Source organism: Pararge aegeria, chromosome 8 (assembly GCF_905163445.1).
Source record: "Pararge aegeria chromosome 8, ilParAegt1.1, whole genome shotgun sequence".
Classification (NCBI taxonomy): domain Eukaryota; kingdom Metazoa; phylum Arthropoda; class Insecta; order Lepidoptera; family Nymphalidae; genus Pararge; species Pararge aegeria.
In genome coordinates this window covers 10883450-10904652 of record NC_053187.1, presented here as the reverse complement: position 1 = coordinate 10904652, position 21203 = coordinate 10883450, and the positions used below count along the sequence as shown (strand labels likewise).

Sequence of the window (21203 nt, the reverse complement as noted above, 5' to 3'; positions counted from 1 at the left end):
CTCCACACTACAGTCCAGTGTTACATATTTTCTTTTTTTAATATTGCAACATATTTTAGTACTGTTAACGCCATCTCTGATTTGGTCAATGAATTATTAGTTTAACCATAGAGTCAAAAATTTGATATGCCAACTTTTCAGATAAATTTACAATGTTCTGACTGCTTACAGGATTTCAAAGTTTTATTATAAATTACTATATGTTTAGATGAAACTTTTAAAATATTTGGGAAATCATCATTAACTTTTTCAACAAGCTGCCAACTAGTTGTTTTCATACCTATCGCATAATTATTTTATAGCGATAGTTGTCAACTCATTGCATATTTTATTTGGGGATACAAGGATGGCCACCATTTAGCAAGTTCTGGAAAAGTTAGTGAATCGGGAAGCCGAGCATTCTTTGTCCTTGACTGCACAAAAGTTGGTCACATAAGTTCTTCTTCTTCTTCTTCTTCTTTTTTGGCTTTTAGGTGTGCCGTCACATAAGTTGTAGCAATGTGTAGTAGCTCTTTGACATTTAACCATAGATTAAAGTTATACGTCATTTTACATGAAATGTCAATATTCTATTGTCTACAGATTTCATTCCTTTACAAAAAGGTGTGATGTGCGAGCGCGATCTTAAAAATTTGTTGGAATCTACTCAAATATCAGTGAAACTGAATAAGAATATGCGGTAGCAGAAAGCAATACGGAAATAATTTATATCATTTTAATTATTATGCCCTAAATTTTTTTTTGCTTAAAATAGTTTAACGGGGATGTTGAACATGAATAATGCCTCGGTCGCCAATGGTAAGTGTAGATTTACTTTATAATTCTTTAGAATTAAACAACAATTTATCAAGTGACTCATTTAATTTAAACGCATGCTTTTAAGTTATGTGGTTTTGCATTCAAACCTTACGAAGGGGTTATGTTTCATAAGACATTCAAGATCTATTCAGTACCTGTATAGGAATTAGAGCAAGTAATAACATGCAGTTATAGTATGTGGCTGACAAACACATCAATAGACTGTATTTATTTGTTATTAATAACCCTTGCGGTCTTAAGTACCTAATTATTGTTCACATTAAAGTTTTCAGTCTACAAACAATTGAAAAAAAAATAGGTTTCATTAGTTATGCTTAGTTGTGCAATAACTTTCACAAGTAAGGTGTATATTTTATCAATTTAGCTATCTTTGTTGCCTTGTCTGCAGTGTCTATCAAACTATAATATCTTATTCTCTTCATATGACACACTATTCCTGAATACCATATACTTAAAAACATTATGTTCAATTAAAATTGATTGTTTCACTATTAATATAATAACTGTGTGGACAAGAAGAAATTGTCATTAAAATAATATTTTTAACATTTATTAAATTTCTTGTACTGTTGCAAATTCAAACTAACATCCAAAAATGAAAGAAACTCTTGAGTTTTATTCCTCTTCATAGGCATTCATATACATGGGCATAATTTATGCTTTATTTATTTATGTCTTTTCTAAACCCCAGTGGTTTCTTAGTGTTGTTTACTAAATTCTTTCATATGTCACAAATCTCAGCTTTCAATTTACTTTTGTTAAAATATGACTGTAAGTAAATACTCCACAGTTTCAGCAGTCATTTTGCCTCATGGTATTTTTCTTTCTACCTTATCTGCAACTTTTAGTCTGATCCAGCCATTTATATTGGGCATGAGTGAGGCAATATGACAAAAACAGGAATATGATTGGATTGTTTGGTCTAGTGTTGATTGAATATTTATTGCTCAGCATAGATTTATTAGGAGAAATTTCCACATGCCAAGTAAATCATTATATGTTGTCAATCTAACAGGTGTCTACTAACGCAATTTTTTATGGTGAGGAATTGCTATTCAAAGAAATAAATATACATTAATACTACCTTTGATTGACTTGTCTGATTCCTCAATGTAAATTTACAACATATTTCCCTACATGCTTGGATCAATGGAATCTGAGATCTCATTGCTGAATTAAAAAAATTTATGTCCTATCATAGCTATGCAGTAGGTTATCCTTTTGTTTTCCTTATCCTAAGGTTGCCTGGAAGAGATCGCTACAAAGCGATAAGGCCGCCTTTTGTATACTTCTTCTGTCTGTGTTTTATTTTATTCTTCTGTATTTTTATTTGTGTGCAAATAAAGAGTATAAATAAATAGCTAGTAGGTTTCCAATTGTCAAACTTTTCTCTTTCAGATGACTATGAAGTTATTGGCGAAACTCATTGGCAAATATTGGAGAATAATGGCGAAGACCATGTCATCAAAATATATGGTTACAAGTATTCAAAAATACGTGCAATAATCTTTCATTCCATTTGCATAGTACTATGTGGGCTACCATATTTTGCTTTGGCCTACTATCCTACATTAAATCTATTCAAATACTTAAAACGTAGTTTGAAAATGGCTGAAGAAGTATGTGGTAAGGAAATACTATGTTTTTATACCTATTTAATTCTTTATACAAATATGTCATTCCTTTCAATACTGATTTGTGCCAGGAACAGCAGCATCTTCTTAACTAATATTTGTTTTGCTGATTCAGTATTTGCTTGGCAGAGTCCAGCCCGCGCCAAAATATCCTCGGGTACACTGATGTGTTTTTTCTTAAATTTTTAATGAAAGTTTGATCAATACAAGACATTCTTAACATAGTAATGATTTTTTTTCTTAATTTCTATTTATTTTAGTAATGGATGGAGAGGGCTCTTTCAACATTGAGAGTGTCCATGAAATCGATCTTAGCATCTCCAGCCATACTGATAACAAACTTCGTTACTTCATATACCAACACAGCCGCTATATCTGGCTGAATGACCATGGAGCGTTCATCAATGTACTGGCACTAAATGAAAAAATAACCATTAGCTTATTGATGGAAAATATGTCCGGTATAAATAAAAGGCAACAGAATGAACTGTAAGTAGAGCCTTTATCTTTTAAAAATTATATATTTCTCAACATTGTATTTTAAAATACTTGCCGTGCTTATTTTGCTGTTTGAATAATAATACAGGAATATGGGTGCTTCACGAAAAACCTCCACAAAGAATTTAATGATCGCTACATGCTACATATTTAATATTTTGCAGCTGTTCTTCTGCAAAATATTAAATAAAAATGAACGAATATAAAACCATATGGAAATCATACTATTATTATAAATGCGAGAGTGTGTCTGCTTGTTACCTAAGTGTTCAACCACTGCAGATTGACAAAATTTGGCACAAAGTATCCTTGAGACGGCCATAGGATTCTTTGTATCTCCGAAAAGCACCCTGGGACAATTCCGTCACTGTATTAAAAATAAAAGGTTCTTTACCTATGTAGCTTGGCCGCTGCCAATCCGATCTCCACGAAATTTTGCATAGAGATAATAAATGGGTCCTTCGTAATTGAAAAAAAACTAATCAAACGTGGACAAAGTCGTAGCTTGCGTAGTATTTAATAAACAAGATATTACGCATCGCTCTAATTATTAATATTATATTATTAAGATTAGAAATATTCTTGTTGTGGCATTGCTGAAATCTAAAACATTTTCCTAAAATTCTGAAGTCTCCTATAAAATATGTCAACAAATATTTTATGATAAACTTTATATTTTAATCTTTTAGGATAAAGTTGTACGGAAATAATTCAGTGGAAGTTGAAGTAAAAAGTTACTGGACATTATTCGTAAACGAAGTTTTCAATCCGTTTTATCTATTTCAAGTGTTCTCTATTGTTCTTTGGTCATTAGACGAATACTATCAATATGCAACATGTGTTTTCCTCCTTTCGACGGGATCTTGTATGATGTCACTATATCAAACTAAACAGGTAAATATATCTTACATACAACAATGGACTTACCAACAAAAGAACAACGAGGAAACTTTTTCTAGTAATCTAAAAAGCAGTTGTCTAATATGAATTGTACTACAGATAGTTTTAATACAAACTACTATACAATATTAGTTTATATCAGATTTTAAGTTAATCCACATTGCTTCATACCAAATATCTAGTTTAGTTTTGCTTCTCTTCCCTAAGAATTTCAAATTTTTTTGTCATTTACAATTAGATTTTTACTTTATTGGGATTCCAAGTTCGAATGCTGACTGAGAAATAATATAGAATTAAATCTGTCATTTTCCACAGTTCTTGATACCTGTATATATTCATAAACTAATAATAGTTGACTCAACATACAAATACCACACTATGTAGTTTCTATCCTTGTCTTGCAATTTACAATAATTTAGTTGAAAGTTATGAAAATTCCTTCCGCAGATGAGCATAAATATTCACAATATGGCTGGCTCGACAAGCTTATTCACGGCAACAGTTCTCCGTCTCACGCGGACTGGTCGCGAGGAATACGTAGTGAACGCCAGCCGTTTAGTGCCCGGTGATGTGCTGGTCTTACCGCCCGATGGATGCGTGATGCCTTGTGATGCTATGTTGCTGACCGGCACTTGTATTGTCAACGAATCTATGCTCACTGGTAAGTAGCGACTAATTCATCATCTTCATCATCATATCCATCCAGTACCGGCCTACTACAGAGCACGGGTATCCTCCCCCAATGAGAAGGGTTTAGGCCGTAGTCCACAACGCTGGCCCATTGCGGATTGGTGGACTCCACACACCCTTGGGAACATTATGAAAAACTTTTAGGCGTGCAGGTTTCCTCGAGATGTTTTTCTTAACCATTCAAGCTTGTGATATTTTTAATTGCCTGAAACTAACTAAGAGAAGTTAGAGGTGTGAGAGGCCCCCCGGAAGTAAAGCCGAAGTCGCCACCACCAGGCTGTCAATGCTTACCAGGTTACCCCCGTTTTAACTATGTAATGAAGAATAACTTGCTCGACGTTTTTATTTCATAAAAGTTAGATTCGTTTGTAGACCTCCAGTGCGGTGCCGCGTATATACCATGGCGATATGTGTAGTTTTCATTCACATTATAGAAAAAATAACAGTGCAATACATATACTGTACATAATGGAATTCCGCCTGCTTCAGTCCAATATGAAATTAAACTTTAAATAACGAGTTTCCTTATGCCCATTTTCTATATTCAATCTGTCCGTAATCTTATATTTAGGTATTATTTAGCAACGTTGTTAGTGTCCATACAATTTTTACCAAAACAAAAACTACGTTGCTTAGCAACTTATCAACAGATTACAGATAGATTGAATATAGAAAGTGTACGTTAGTATACACGCTAACACTTGAAGCATATAAACGAACGATGATTTTTATGCGTCCTTATCAACTAGCAATGTTTTCAAATGCATTTCCCCTAAGTATCAATAAATGTTTAATAATAGCATGCTATTGTGGTATCATGAAGCTGAAGCAATTCAATAAGTAATTTTTGTTAAAATGAATATAATTTATTATGGACATTTTAATGGAACCAATCTGATAACAATTTAAGTTCAACTCTTTCCAATAAACATCGGTGAAAGAAATCGTCGTTTATGTAGATACAATTCAATGAACGATGTTGTCGGTCGTTAACTGGAGTTAATTCACTGTAAGTAGTTTATTTAACTCGCATCAAGTGGTTGAAAACTGTGTCGTACATTTAAGACACAATTAATTATGTTGGACTCCCAGAACGTAAAGGTTTCTTATGCAATAACCCAGAATTTATGATAGAAATGTCTAATGACGAAAGAGTATAATTCATATCATAGAAAAAAATGTTTTGGGCTTTTAACTGATTTTCACAGTAAGAAAGTTTTGAGAAAATCTTCCTTTTTATACCAACTTTAAAAGTATCCTAGAACCTCATTTCTTTTTATTCACTTATTTGATCAGGTCTGATGGATGATTTGCGTATTTATTTTTTCGGTCGCAGAACTTCCTCGGGGAATGGTCTATAATTAGCTAAATAACGTACACGAAAATAATAATAAGTACCTACGCGTCAAATTGCTGAAAATTGCTGAATATTTAGGGAAGTTTTAATTTAAAGCCAAAACGTAAGAACTAATATATCGTTATTGGTTTTGCGGAAGAGGTTTATTAATGACAAAAGTTCGTTTATTTTTTTAGGAAAAATGTCTTAGTATAGTACGATATTGCTTTGTTGTAACGGTACGAGATCAGAATTTATAATGAATTGCCTGCCGACGGGCAATACCCGCAGTCTTTATTCGCGTGTATATCGAAAATAGTAATGGAATTACCGATGTAGTTTCCCTCTTTTAACTTACTAGAAGACTTCAAATTTAGAATAACGTTAATCTTTTAATCGTGAAAGTGTGATTTAATTGATGGTCGTAAATTTACTACTGCTGGTCACAAGCTTTTTCTCTCTATATGAAGATTTACAGCATGAACCCTCCGTATGATAAACGCATATTATTCTCTGTTTTAGGGAATTAAAATAAGTGCTCAGCTAGTTCCACATAATATTATACATACAAATTAAAAACTATTTATAATAAGTAATAATACAAGTCCAAAGACCGACACAATGTAGTGATTTTTGCAATATTGCGATGTAGGTATTGTATTTGTTAATCAATAACAAAGGCGGCCCCTTCCCTTTTTTTTTGTTTATATGTGTTAGATACAAATTATAAATTATATTACACTAATTATAATTATATATTTGCTGTTTTGTTATAATTAATTCACTCTAAAATCTCACCAACTCCATAATTGCCCAAAACGCTTGCAGTATTAGGTACTGGCACTTTGGGTGGCTTTGGTTTGGTGTGGTTTTTTGTTTCACAGTAACTTCCATTATTTATATTTTTAGGTGAGAGTGTGCCTGTGATGAAAGGACCTCCTTGTATTTCGACAGAGGCATATTCAACTGAAACGCACAAAAGACATACGCTTTTCGCTGGCACTCACGTAATTCAAACAAGATTCTACGGAAACAATCAGGTATTAATATTGAAATTATGACATTTCAGTGTTTTGAACGTTGTTTTTTAATTTAAGTTTTATTATACACAGTTCGTTATCGTTGCAAAAACGTTGCAACGATCTTACTGCGCAGGATACGGTTTATACAAAATACATAAGAATCATTTATTATTTCTTTTTATCTTTTTATTATTATAAAACGCAACTTTAATGATCAGTTCGTACTCTCAAAAACGTTGCAACCATCTTACTGCGCAGGACACGGTTTATACAAAATACATAAGAATCATTTATTATTTAATTTTTTTTTTATTATTATTATTAAACATAACTTTAGTGATCGTTACACTAACGCTTAAAGTTAATAATCTACTGAATTCAAACTCTATATATGACTATGAATTTAGAAGTGCTTTTCTTATGTACTTATTACTGGCCCACACAAAGTTTTGGCTCTCATTCAATTGTAAAAATTGCATGCGCGTCGAACGTCAAGGGTCTTTTTTTTCTCAGAAGGCGGACCTAATGCTAAAGCATTTTCTTTCCAACTTTCTGACATTCCAGAAAAACGAGTGTGAGTGTGTTCAAAAAAAACTCGATACAAAAATAACATTACATATTATATATTAATAAAAATGATATTAGATATTATAGACAGATGCATACGTATATAATCCATAGAAAAAATGATATACTTACATACGTACATTACTTTCAGGTCTTAGCCAAAGTCGTACGCACCGGCTTTTACACTGCCAAAGGAGAGTTAATCAAAAGTATTCTGTTCCCGAAGAAGTTTGATTTTCAATTCTACAAGGATGCCGTCAAATTTGTTATATTCATGTTCTGCATTGCCGCAATCGGAATGGGATATTCGATATGGCTCTATGTCGTCAGAGATGTAAGTACATAATCTGTATTATAAAAATGGAATGGTGCTGACTCTGTGGTACAATTCTAAAGGAATTGCTGACCTTTTCACACTATTATCCCCTGGAAAAAGATAGCACTATATTTAGACATGTGTGCAACAGAATTTGCACAAAATTTAATATTAATAGTCCAATTCGTGAGGAATGTCGTTTAACATAGGGCTAGGGGCTTAGGGGCCGAGAAAAATAACAGACCACGCTAACGAAACGACGCGGTGGGTCTGTATGGAAAAATATAACGCCGCTCGTAAGTAATATGTCAGGCTTTTTGACGCGCATGGGGTAGCGCCACTGTGGTTTTCAGTGGGTGATCTCAGGTTCGATCTCCGGTTGGGGCAATTTGAGAATTTAAAATTTCTGAATTTTCTCTGGTCCGGTCTTGTGGGAGGTTGCGGCCATTGCTTGTTACCACCGTCAAATACGTGCTCGCGTATTAAGCGATTATTTGTATGGGTTTAATATAACTGCGATGGGTTTAATATAAATGTTAGGGGTCTAACAGGTTAGCCCGTTATTATCATAGACTGCATCATCACTAGCAGGTGAGATTGCAGTCAAGGGCTAACTAGTAGTGATATGAAAAAAAGGCGAGCGATGCGACGCGGTAGGCCTGGGTGGTATATAGTGTAGAATAGCTCATGAGAGTATGTTAATGAAAAAAAAAACTTTTTCCGGTTTCCAGAGTCCTATAGGCAGAATAGTGCTGCGAACGCTAGATATAATAACGATTGTGGTGCCACCGGCGTTGCCTGCTGCCATGACAGCTGGGATTGTTTACAGTCAGCAGCGTCTCAAGCGCAATAAGATCTTTTGCGTGTCACCGCCTCGCATTATTATCTGTGGGAAGTTGCAGGTCATGTGCTTCGATAAGGTAAGCTCATTTGGTATTTCTAGCGCAGTTGTGTTACCGCAAACGAACACAGTTCTTACGAAAATTTTCCCTTGTGCAAAACGGGGTAACGCCGTTACCTCAAAAATGAACACAGGACAACATTACAATGACGGCCGATTGGCGCAGTGGGCAGTGACCCTGCTTTCTGAGCCAAGGCCGTGGGTTCGATTCCCACAACTGGACAATATTTGTGTGATGAACATTAATGTTTTTCAGTGTCTGGGTGTTTAACTATATACTATAAGTATTTACGTATATTATTCATATAATTATTCATCAGTCATCTTAGTAACCATAACACACGTTACGCTTACTTTGGGGCTAGATGGCGATGTGTGTATTAAAAAAAAAAATTGGTTGAGTATTATCAGGGCCGCTACGTACACAATGCCGTACGTATTGTATGTACGCATCGTATATACGTACGTGTGATCAATGAACACGATGTTGATAATAATTTTAGCAGTTACTACTGTGGTTACTAATGTGGATTGTACTTATATATATAGTTGGCCTGCGCGCGATGCAACAGTACCCGGCGCATCTCTGCTTGTGAAACACGGTGTATCAATTATATATGTGTCCCATTAACATCTTTTATTTCGAGTACTACCTTTGACACCCCAGCACGGCTAGCATGAGCAGGATACAATTATCTCCCCGGGGAAAGGATAAAAAATTTTCGTCTTCCACAGCTTTATCGACTCTCAGATCATTGGCGCACAATTGGAAATAGTATCCAAATAATATAATTGCAATAATAATAAGGGTAAAGTTTTCTATTCCATGTTCCCGAGCTTTAGCAGGTGGACACGTTAATTATATCCCTCAGGGGATATAATTTTTGTCTCCTGCCCGTGCTAGCCCTGCAGGATACCTAAGGAAACACTGGTAACTTAACAGATGGAACTATATATATAAGTACAATCCACATGTATCCACACTACTTAAAGCTTTTTTGTGACAAAGCTCGTCTAGGGAAGATTTGCCGCCATTGTTATTTCTGCTGCAAAACAGCATTGTCGCAATGCTGTGTTCCAGTCTGAAGGGCGTAGTTGCCGGTTTAATCACAGACACATGAGGCTTAACACCTACGACTTATGTTGATGGACACAGGATGGCACATTGCAAGACCTGTGCCTGGCATGCCCTGCGAAGTGTTGCCCTGCTTATATGCTATGGTTTTCCACCTACCATCAGGTCAATTATGACCATTGCTTGTTTGAAAATTTCTTTATTTTGTCAATAAAATGTAACAAATGTTGAACAATAGATATAATAAGTTAATAATAAATAAACAATTTTGTTTAGGCTAACACACCTTTGTAAACATATACAATGAGTAAATAAAAATACAGTAACTAAAACTTAACCTTATCACCTACGCAAAAATAAACGTCACACTTTTTTTTACCTTATATGAACGTTCTGCTAATTATAACTATTAAAAAAAAGTTAAATATTGGTTGTGATTGTGTGACTAGGCGCTTTTGTCACTTGTGCGTTTTAGAATAAAAGAACGAATGTACTAAGAAAGCATATTTTAATAGATCTTCCAAAAAAAATAGACTTTTCAGATATATCTAGTTGTTGCGGACTAAAGCAAAACAAGATTAATGTTCTGAAACAACATTGTATCATAGACTCCTGATTCTATCGTAGATGCTTTATTACAGACTGGAACCTTAACTGAGGACGGGTTAGACCTGTACGCAGTTATTCCTTCCAACTCCGAAGAGAAGTTCGGTCGCTGCATCGACGACATTGCCGCTCTGCCTTCGAAGAGTCCCCTAGTCCAAGCTTTAGCCTCTTGCCATTCACTCACCAGCATTCAAGGGCAACTTAAAGGTGACCCTTTGGATTTGAAGATGTTTGAGTTTACACAGTGGGTAAGTAAATTTCTTGATTTATTTACCGATTTCAAGAGAAGCCCTTAATTAAAGCATTTAGATACTGTATTCTTTAAATCTGGAAAAAAGCGTGCACTGCACAGAATATTTTATGAGGGAAAAATACTTTATGAGGCAAAGGGACTCGCGTTTTATTTGTTTGTTTGTACTACGCACAGAACCGTATCGTATTTTGTACATTTAGTTACCACTAGAAAAGCGCGCGTCGCTTCGTGTACTAAAATTTACATTCTTATATCGATTATATCGATGATACCTGTCGTCGTGGTTTCTTGCTTCAATTCCTGTTAAGTTCTGTAATTGTATTTTTAGGTCCTCGAGGAGCCAGGTCCTGAAAACACCAGATATGATAACCTAATGCCAGCTATCGTTAAGCCTGTAACTGCCAATGGAGATTTGCAAAATTTGGATAACTACGATCCCTTCACCATGGAAATGCCGTATGAGGTCAGCTTTTACATATAACTCACAGCAGCATTAGTGGTGGGGATACTCCGCTATACTTCGCCAAATCTACTAGCATGGAACTTTTTTCCACGTTTTTGATACGCACTACTAATATAGGTAATGTTTGTTCAACTTTATTGCAAATGCCTTATAAAAAAAATACGTTATAATAAAGGACTCGGTTTAAAATTATGACTTAGAAGAAGGCGGGTAATACTGGATATTTAAATTGCTTTAAAAGCACATAACAGTTGCGTACTGGGATTCGAACTCGGGCCCCGAAAGTGATGTCGAAGTCCTAGCCACTGGACTATCACCGTATCAGTCGCTTCAATCTGCTTGATCATATATAATAGTCGGACTCAAGCATATATCCTCGTTTTTACTATAAGTGAAAAATATTTAAATCATCATAAAAGGGGTCCTTTTCCTAAAACTCGTCTCTGAAATCAGTCTCCGATTGCGTGCATTTGTGTTAAACACGAAATTATTCGCGACTGTGTACCCACTTTTTTTAACAATAAGTTTTTTATGAGCTTTTTCTTGAAAAGTATTTTGTTCTGAAATTTGAATATGAATCTCGAACCTTCCTCAGAATTCAAGATGATAGTTCACCTCGCTTATTCTTTTTCTATACTTGTTATTGATATACGCAGCATTTGTGTACAGTGATTGTATGTGATAATTTTTAAAATGATATTTATCTATGTTGTAAATGTATCTGATACAAAAAGAAACCAAACAATAACACTAGTTTCATTTACATTGCAAAATGGGACATTATGTAGGGATATAAAAATTGGTACTTTGCGTGAATCTTTATTTCTATTTGGCCGTGGGTTCGATTCCCACAACTGGAAAATGTTTGTGTGATGAGCATGAATGTTTGTCAGTGTCTGGGTGTTTATACTTATTTATATTCTAAGTATACATGTATATTATTCATAAAAGTATTCATCAGTCGTCTTAGTACCCATAACACAAGCTACGCTTACTTTGGGGCTAGATGGCGATGTGTGTATTGTCGTAGTATATTTATTTATTTATTATTTTATTAAGATTATTCAGTTATTTAAAAACACAATGTAAAAAAGTTTTACTTTTTTTTATTTCTAGATTGGTTTGCTGCGCAGATTCCATTTCTCATCATCCCAACAATCAATGGGCGTTATCGCCAGAGTCCTCGGACAACCACAGATGGTATACTTCGTGAAAGGAGCGCCCGAAAAGGTGTGTGAATCTACTAGCTTTTGCCCGGGACTTCCTCCGTGTTTGTTTGGGTTTTAAATCCTATCTTGGACCCAAGCTACCTCCATGTTCATTTACACAAGATTGGCTGTGAAGCCGTTTTTAATACTTGCTGGTAATTATGGCTTTATATAAACAAAGCAGGAACGGTTTTATTATGTTTTTCCGAGATAAAAAATATACTATATTTATAAGTCCCAAAAAGATTAAAAATAAACTTTAAATACAATACAGGTTGCAGGTATGTGCGATCCGGTGTCGTTGCCAGACAACTTCAGTATGATACTCAACGAATACACGTCCAACGGATTCCGAGTGATCGGCCTAGCCCACAAGAAGCTGGACCGTAAAATGAAGTGGGTGGACGCACAGCGGCTCAAGAGGGAGTCCATAGAGTGCGATATGACGTTTTTGGGCTTTCTAGTCATGCAAAATAGCCTGAAACCGGAAACAACGCAAGTTATAAAGGAGTTGCACGACGCGAATATGAGGCAAATTATGGTCACCGGTAAGTTGTTTTACATTCGCTTAAAAAGTTAATAGATTGGATAAGCAGTATTATTTTTTACATGTATTATTTTGTAGGGGACAACATAATGACCGCGATGTCGGTCGCCCGCGGTTGCTGTATGGTTCAACCTCATCAAAGGCTAGTTCTGATCACGGTTGGCCAACAACAAACTACTGACACACGGCCGGCATTATGTATGGAGGTAAGAAAAAAATTCTCACATACTAATATAAACCCGGATTCGCAAGTGACAAAGCCGAAAATCGAACTGAATTTTCATTTTAAATTATTGGGGGCAGCGAGATTTGAATGTAAGGATACGCGATATAGCGGGCCAACATTAAAATATAGCGTTTCAAACAAAAGAAGAACTTTTCAAAACAGTTTATAAATATAATAGGGTGTCCCAAGGTAACAAACAAAAGTACAACTAAATTTAGACTGAATTTAAAAGTCATGGGGCGTAATTTTATTATTACCACTTTAACCTTGATATTGTTAAAGTCGTTTTAACTCATAAACCACATTTTCTCTTTTTTTTTATGTTTTTGTAGGTGGTTGGCGAAGGTGGCCCGCCTAAGTTATCGATAGACGCGTACGTGTTGGCTATGGAAGGCAAGACCTGGGCCGTAGTACGGACGCACTATCCGGAACTGATGTCCACTATTGTAAACCGAGGTCAGTGATAGCTTGTTTGTATTTCTCACAAACTATTGTATTTTCACCTGGAACGGTAAAATGTTTGAGCTGTTTAGATGTGCTATTATTTCGTGTACTTCACTCCAAAGTGTTGTAGCGGGACGTTTATTTTTATTCATTTATTTATTCATAATACACACCAGCAAAAAATTCAATTATTTGTTCGAATTACAAATTCTGTCTAGTGCCATCACAGTAATCAATTATGATAAATAGCCTGTATCCTTACTTAAGGATAGGGCTATCGAATCCGTGAATTTCAAATTCGGTTGATAGTTTTAGAGTTTAGAGATCTGTTCATAGCTCCATTATTTGTCTAGATAAGATGTGATGAGTTTATGCAAATGGAAAGCTCCTTCGGTCAAGTCCGATATACATTCTGATACGGTAGCTAGGTACGGGTACAGATAGGTAAATATCGTGAAGTGAAAATCATTTAAGAAGGCTGCCATGTGAGGCTGTTCTGTGACTGCAAGAACCAGTCCTATATGTATCGAGAGAGACCTGTCTGTGGTTCATATATAACTGTGTAACATTTTTGCAGGAATGATCTTCGGGCGATTTGGGCCAGACCAAAAAACACAGCTGATTACCGCCCTTCAAGGCGAGGGCTTGGTTGTGGGTATGTGTGGAGACGGCGCCAACGACTGCGGTGCTCTGAAGGCCGCACATGTGGGCATCTCGTTATCCGAAGCGGACGCATCAGGTAAACTAACTATTTCCGATTAGATTGATTTTCAGTTCTGCACTAACCCAGGCTTACAAAATTGGTACTCTTGCCTCAAACAGCACGTTAAGCTGGATAGAAACAGGCGTTCATTTGCGAAAATCCATGATATATTATGAAAATTAAGCTTAATTTGCTATACTCTGCGAAAAGCAGGAGATTCTGTGTGGTGTAATTTATAATTTCTGCAATCCTTATACTCCACACCAAACAGATCTTCGACAATGTACCCTTTACGCACGTTTCGCTCTGAAACCGGAGCATCTATATTTTCATATATATTTTTTATACTGAAATTGCTGCACCAACCCGTTCCTTCGTTTTTTTTTTCCTACCGTCAAAGGTTGTCTGGAAGAGATCGCTTTAGTGATAAGACCGTCTTTGCACGCTCTATTTTATTTTTATATTTTTAAGTTTCTTCTGTTTTTGTGTTTAATTTATATAAAATGTGTGTGTGCAATAAAGACTAAAAACAAACTTAAAACAAACAAACATCCTCAGGAGATGTATGTCATCATCATCATCATCATCATCATCATCATCTTAATAATGAACGTCAGAGCATCAGATACGGGGCCCGCATTGGAGCGGCGAGGTTGGCTAACTCTCTTATAGCTTCTTTCCTATGAGAGTGTAAGGATACACTATACTATGAGTTGTTAATAGGCTGATGATGTCCGGAAATGGACTACACTAAGCCGTCCATCAGTCTGCCTGTCTGTCAGCAATAGGTAGATAGTTGAAATTTTCACAGAATATGTATTTCTACATATGCCGTTATATCCCCAAATAATAAAAATAGAATACTTATAACATCAAAGATATCCGAAAGAACTCGGAATCGGCTCTAACGATTTTCATTAAATTTAGTATACAGGGGGTTTCGGGAGCGATAAATCGATCTAGCTAGGATTCAATTTTAAAAAATGTCATTTTATTCGCGTTTTCCGGTAATAACCGATTTGGTGCAGACGAAGTTGCTCTGGTCAGCTAGTGTGATTTATTGGAAGTTTAATCTATGTAATTGGTCATATTGCACCTTGGTACGGAAAACTTCGTCTGCAAGTCTAACTTGCACTTAGTTGGTTTTGTTATACAGGATGCAAGCTTAATATTAATTTCCCAATTGGGTAACATATACATTTTCAAATTCATTATTCTTCATCTTATTAAACCAATACCAGCCCACTATAGGGCAAAGGGTCTCCTCCCACAATGAGAATGGTTTAGGCCGTTTTCCACCACGCTGGCCACCAGTGCTGATTGGGGCATTATTCTTCACCGCTAAATAAAGCAATTGCCTTTACTTTCCGAAACATGCGATAATTAATACATATTAGAATTAATTAAGCTTATAATTTTTTTATTTTATTTATCTTCACCAGTGGCAGCGCCGTTCACGTCACAGGAGCAGAACATTCGCTGCGTGAAACTTCTAGCCCTGGAGGGACGATGTGCGCTGAGTACTTCTTTTGCGATCTTCAAATACATGGCTCTCTATTCGCTTATCCAGTTCTTCTCTATTCTCATCCTTTATAATGTGAGTATTGTTTTCTTTTCTGATTAATAACATCTTACATGGAACGGGGCTTCAATATTTTAAGTGTTTTTTGAAAGGACGAATAATTCATTTGTTTAAGTTTGTATTTATTTAAATCCCTCTCAGAAATTACAAACACACACACACACACATACGCATTCACATAGGTACATACACCCACGCACACAAGTAGCGTAGCTTATGTTAGTCTCTGTCCTTTCAACTAAAAATCAAGCTGATTGGTTTCTTAGTTCGGGCGAAAAGGAAGGAAAAACAAAAAAATAATCAAACACATTCGCATTTATAATATTAATATGGATTTTGTTTGCAGTTCTACTCTATCCTCGGTAACAACCAGTTCCTGTACATTGACTTGGTGCTAACCACGATACTGGCTTTATCCTTGGGCCGGGCGTCCCCCGGGCCCTTGTTGACGAAGCAAACTCCGCCAGTCTCTCTAGTCGCTATAGCTAGTATACTGCCACTTATCATGCAGGTGTTGCTCGTACTGACCATACAAATGGCTTCAATCTACCTCTTACAGTCTCAAGTATGGTGAGTTTTTTTTTTGTTATTTATTCCATTACAAGTTAGCAGTAGATCTCACCTGGTGGTAAGTTATGACGCAGTCTAAGATGATGTTATTGTGTGGGCTAACCTGTTAGGGAGTATGGTAGTCACAAATCTGAATCGGTGGTAGCTAGCCTAGAAAATTCTGAAATTGTTAATTCCCAAATACCCCTGACGGGAATAGAACACGTGACCTCGTACTTAAATTCGTAGCGTATCCTTTAGAATCGTTGTGATTTGGAACCTTATGAAACAAATGTACGTCACGATAAAGTAACAATCACATATGTATATGTAAAGAATAAAGTCTGCGAGAGAATGTGATAGAATACTTATTTTGTTTACCATGGAAACTGAATAATATGTAACCAAATATTTTACATTAAAATATCAAACATTTTTTAAGCTCGCATTTATCGTAATACTCCTTATATTCTATATCCATCTCAATCTCTCGAAGGCTATTTTTTTAAGTTTCGTATTTATAGTATTTATCTTTTCACTATAACAAATTAAGACAATTTTTAAAAGCAGACACTTAAAGTAGTAAAAATTCTAAAGATTGTTAAACTATAAAATGATATTGGAAAAGAGCAATCTGCTGAGTTTCTTGCCGGCTCTTCCCAGTGGAAGCTGCCTTCCGGACCGGTGGTAGAGTCACTACAAACAGACTCACTTGATGTTTCAAAAGTGCTTATACTAGACCTAGAGTTAAGTTAGAGTTGGAAATAAATGAATTTAGAATTATGAGATTTTTTTTTATAATACAATAGGCGGCCATATCGCTTAGTAGAAATCTCTGCCAGGCAACCTTACTCAGATTACGGAATCTAAATTTATCTCCTGAACTCCTACCATTTTAACATTAAATTATGTAAGGTCGCTTGGACGCAGGTTCCGCTTTTAACTCTCACAAAATGGAAAAGTGTGTAACGATGTTTACCAATTGTTTAAGGTTCGATCCTGTGCAGGGTGGTCCAGATGTGGAGCAAGTTATGTGTTGGGAAAACACAGTAATATTCATAGTTACATCATTCCAGTACTTAATAATGGCTTGCGTTTATGCTAAGGGCTGGCCCTTCCGTCAGCCATTTTGTGCTAACTGTGAGTATAAAAACAATCACATTATTGTCTTAAGCTTGTAGTGTACCACTGCATGGGCAAAGCTTCATAGTAGAAGAATTCAAGAAGAATCCGCGACTTTAATGACCATTATTGCATAACAACCGGGATAGGTGGCTTAACGAGCTCTCTTACGTGAATCTCGCGGTTAGACAACGCTAATTTCTGGACTGGTACTGAGAAATTGACCGTTAAACCTAATTTTCAAATGACGATGTGAGAGCGTGATAATAAAAAAAACCTGGATAAAATTATTATAAGACTCAGTTTTAAGTTTACAAATGTAAATAACGCCATCATCTCACTACTATACACAATTTTTGTCTTAATGTACGCATCATAAATGCAATCTATAACTTGAATAAAATATTTTTTACAGTGACTTTGTCAGTGACTTGGGCTTAGAGTCAGCTTAGCGACTCGTTGAGTTATGGCGGTAACTCTGGTTCTTCTTGGAATCTCCTTTTTCTTCATTTGATCGCGTAGAGATACTACGAGCATCGTTATCTCCATCGCCTGCTGAGTTATTCTGCACCTTCTTATAAGACCAATAGTTAGCGACAATATAACGTCTCGTTTTGTTTGGTTTTCTTTATAATATAAATTGAAGCGGTAATAGCCCAGAGATTAATAGGGCCGAGTTCGAATCCCAGCACGCACCTCTAACTTTTCTAAGTTATGTGAGTTTTGTAAGTAATTAAATATCACTTGCTTTAACGGTGAAGGAAAACATCGTGAGGAAACCTGCATGCCTGAGAATTCTCGATAATTTACTCAAAGGTGTGTGGAGGCCACCAATCCGCAATGGGCTAGACGTGGTGGACTACGGCCCTACCACCTTTTCATGGGAAGATACCCGTGCCCTGTAGTGGGCCCGTAATGGGTTGATATAATAATTTTAATGTGATTTTACTCTTCCACAGACTGTATGGTAATAGCGCTTGTAACACAGTCTGTGTTTGTTACGGTGCTCTTACTGTGCCCGTGGGAGTGGCTAGCCGATTACATGGAAATTGAAGTCATGAAGGTGGCAGATACTGAGCAGACCATGTTCAGAGTTTATTTATTGATCATACCCGTCTTACATCTCATGCTCGCTATTGCGATTGAGGTACGTAAAACTTAATAGCTCACTTCTATGCTAAATTTCAAATATATTGCAATATATTAACAGCAATATCATGCATTGATGACCTACACGGTCGCACTTAGCATATTCTTTTACAAAAGAACTTCAATAAAGTTCTAACTTAACATTTATTGAATTGTTCTCGAATTTTGACCTCTTAGAAAGACTGTTAATTATAATATGACACAAAATCACAATTAACTAAGTCATAAAAAGATTCTACACATACCTTTGACTAAAAATAAGTTGGTACAGATTTCATTTTGATGAATAATGAATCTTAAATTGACGAATGCAGAATAGTTAGTAAAATTTAAATTAGCAAAATTTTTTCACAGAAGATTTAACTTTTCGTTATAGTTTGTCGCATATTTGCTTGGTTATACCAGGTAGTCTTGTTTATATAGAATGTATCTATGAAAACCTGTTAATAGCTTAAATGTAACCGAGTTATAAACTGCATTGTATGGTTTTTCAATAATAAAAAAAAATTATATTTAACTAATGATGCTCAACATAAAAACATAGTGATACGAATATAACATTTTAGATTATTTTAGTTATAAATATATACAAATGGGTACAATGGTTTTTTATTATATTCCAGGCCACTTTGTCAGACCAAGATCGTTTCACATCCCTGTTCCAACTGCTGAGACGCCGTTGTTCCGACAAAGATGAAGCGTCCGCTGAAGCCGCATGCCCGCTGTGGCCACCAAGGTCACCCTCGCACATATGCTGACGGAGCCCAACTGTCTCTCAGTACACACCTTACATAGTGTTTGCGTTGGTTCGGTAGTGACTACAAGTGATAAGTGACAGTGTTTTGTGACATGTAGTATTATCAAGGTGATTTAACTTTCTGCCCGCTACTTACAAGCATAAGGGACTATTCAATTAGAGCTTTGTAATTCCAGGGATGTGACTAAACCAGGGTGTGGTCTTACAAAAACAGTTTAATATGATTTTATGAAGCCTAAGTACAAGATTTGCTTGCTCGGAATCGAGGCACCTTTTTCGAGTATTATTTTCTGTTTGACATTACAGAAATGGAACATGTCAGTCGTATTGGATTTTACAAACGTTCTCTTTTGAGAGAATGTTTGTAAACAACCTGCGCTAGACAACTGGAGACACGCAAATTTGAGCTTTTCAGTTCAATTTTTTTTTTATTCCATTACAAGTTAGCCCTTGACTGCAATCTCACTTGGTGGTAAGTGATGATGCAGTAAAAGACGGAAGCGGGCTAACCTGTTAGGGAGTATACCAGTTATATTTGCACGATATTATTAATCGGTTTCTACGCGACATCTAGCCAAGGCCAAAGGCTCCCACCTGACCACCTGACCAGACCATAGAAAATTCAGAAATTATAAATTCCCTAATGGCCCCTGCCGGGAATCGAGCCTAGAATATCCCATATAAGATCCATTTTACTCCGATGTTGAAGTATTTCCCTACTCCATAGCGATTCCTCGATTGCGAACTAGCAAATCTTGTACTAAGGCTGATGCTCAAGAGTGCAAAGTGTATATAATGCTTATGAGCAATAAACATACTCAAACTAAAAGTATTTTTGCCAGACCTCACCCTATGCACATCCCACGTATTTCGAAATTTGTAAATACTCCCTTACGTGCTGGCCACGGGACGAATTTTCGCGCGGTGTGCGAGCCGAGTCGCGCGTTATTCGTAGGTGGCCGCTACTCGTGGAATGCTTGGTATATTACCTTCGCGCATCGTTGCGATAATTCAGTGGCCAGCACGTTAGTTCTCATTCGCACCGGAGAGAAGAATCGTGTAAATAATTGGATAGAAGCAAGCGTTACTCTGCGGAAACTCCATGATATATTGTAAAAATTAAAGCTTTATTTGCTACACTCCAAGAAAAGCAGGAGAATCTGTATGATGTAATTTTGAATTATTTCAATCTTTATACTCCAACTCCTGCTTTTCGCGGAGTATAGCAAATTAAGCTTAATTTTGATAATATTTCGTGTAAATTAGTTAAATATGCATAATAGAAACTGCTTTGGGTTACATTAACAATTAAAATAATAATGTATGTGTAACATATCACAAACCTCTTGTTTGAATCTAATTGATTTAAATTTTCCATTAATTAACACATGCACAAATTTAAGTGAGTTATGTAGACTTTAATCAAGTCACATCATCAAAAATTCCCATCAATAATTTTGCTTGTTGTTATTGGCTAATTTTAATTCAATTTTGCTTTAAATAAGAATTACTCATATTTAAACTTGCGTGCGTTTGCAGGCTATATTGTCTCCTGTGCAAATAAAGGGTTTCTAAGTAATGATCAGAGAAGTTGAAAGATTGTTTAATTTATTTGGTAGTGACTACAAATAAGTGCACAAGTGACAATGGATATGACAAGATAGTCATTTCAAGAGATTTTAGATTTCTGAAATTCCATACTACATAGGTAATAGTAAATACTGGATAAGTGTTACATATCTGTTAACTATATTTTGAAATTGTATAGTATGTCTTTTAGTTAACCATTAAGAATCTTGTTCAAATGCATATTTGAAATTTATTTCACTTAGGGCC

General features: G+C 35.8%; 1 protein-coding gene across 1 annotated transcript; it reads left to right on the top strand.

Annotated features, from left to right (window-relative positions):
- The first annotated feature begins 616 nt into the window (after nucleotides 1–616).
- Nucleotides 617–20487, top strand: LOC120625873 (probable cation-transporting ATPase 13A3). The gene is made up of 20 exons (XM_039893123.1): nucleotides 617–798; nucleotides 2218–2445; nucleotides 2714–2942; nucleotides 3641–3845; nucleotides 4299–4512; nucleotides 6787–6917; nucleotides 7618–7800; nucleotides 8514–8702; nucleotides 10400–10612; nucleotides 10946–11080; nucleotides 12197–12310; nucleotides 12563–12836; nucleotides 12914–13041; nucleotides 13394–13517; nucleotides 14083–14244; nucleotides 15651–15805; nucleotides 16137–16360; nucleotides 17331–17479; nucleotides 18421–18608; nucleotides 19234–20487. Exons 1-20 carry the CDS (start codon nucleotides 765–767, stop codon nucleotides 19366–19368), a joined length of 3414 nt encoding a protein of 1137 aa, XP_039749057.1. The 5' UTR covers nucleotides 617–764; the 3' UTR covers nucleotides 19369–20487.
- Nucleotides 20488–21203: the final 716 nt, after the last annotated feature.

Bases quoted from the DNA above. Each gene is read 5' to 3' on its own strand.
- LOC120625873 (XM_039893123.1), top strand. From the start codon at position 765: ATGTTGAACATGAATAATGCCTCGGTCGCCAATG. The intron at 7,801-8,513 runs GTAAGTACATAA...TCCGGTTTCCAG, and splicing joins GGCTCTATGTCGTCAGAGAT to AGTCCTATAGGCAGAATAGT. The intron at 15,806-16,136 runs GTGAGTATTGTT...TTTTGTTTGCAG, and splicing joins CTATTCTCATCCTTTATAAT to TTCTACTCTATCCTCGGTAA.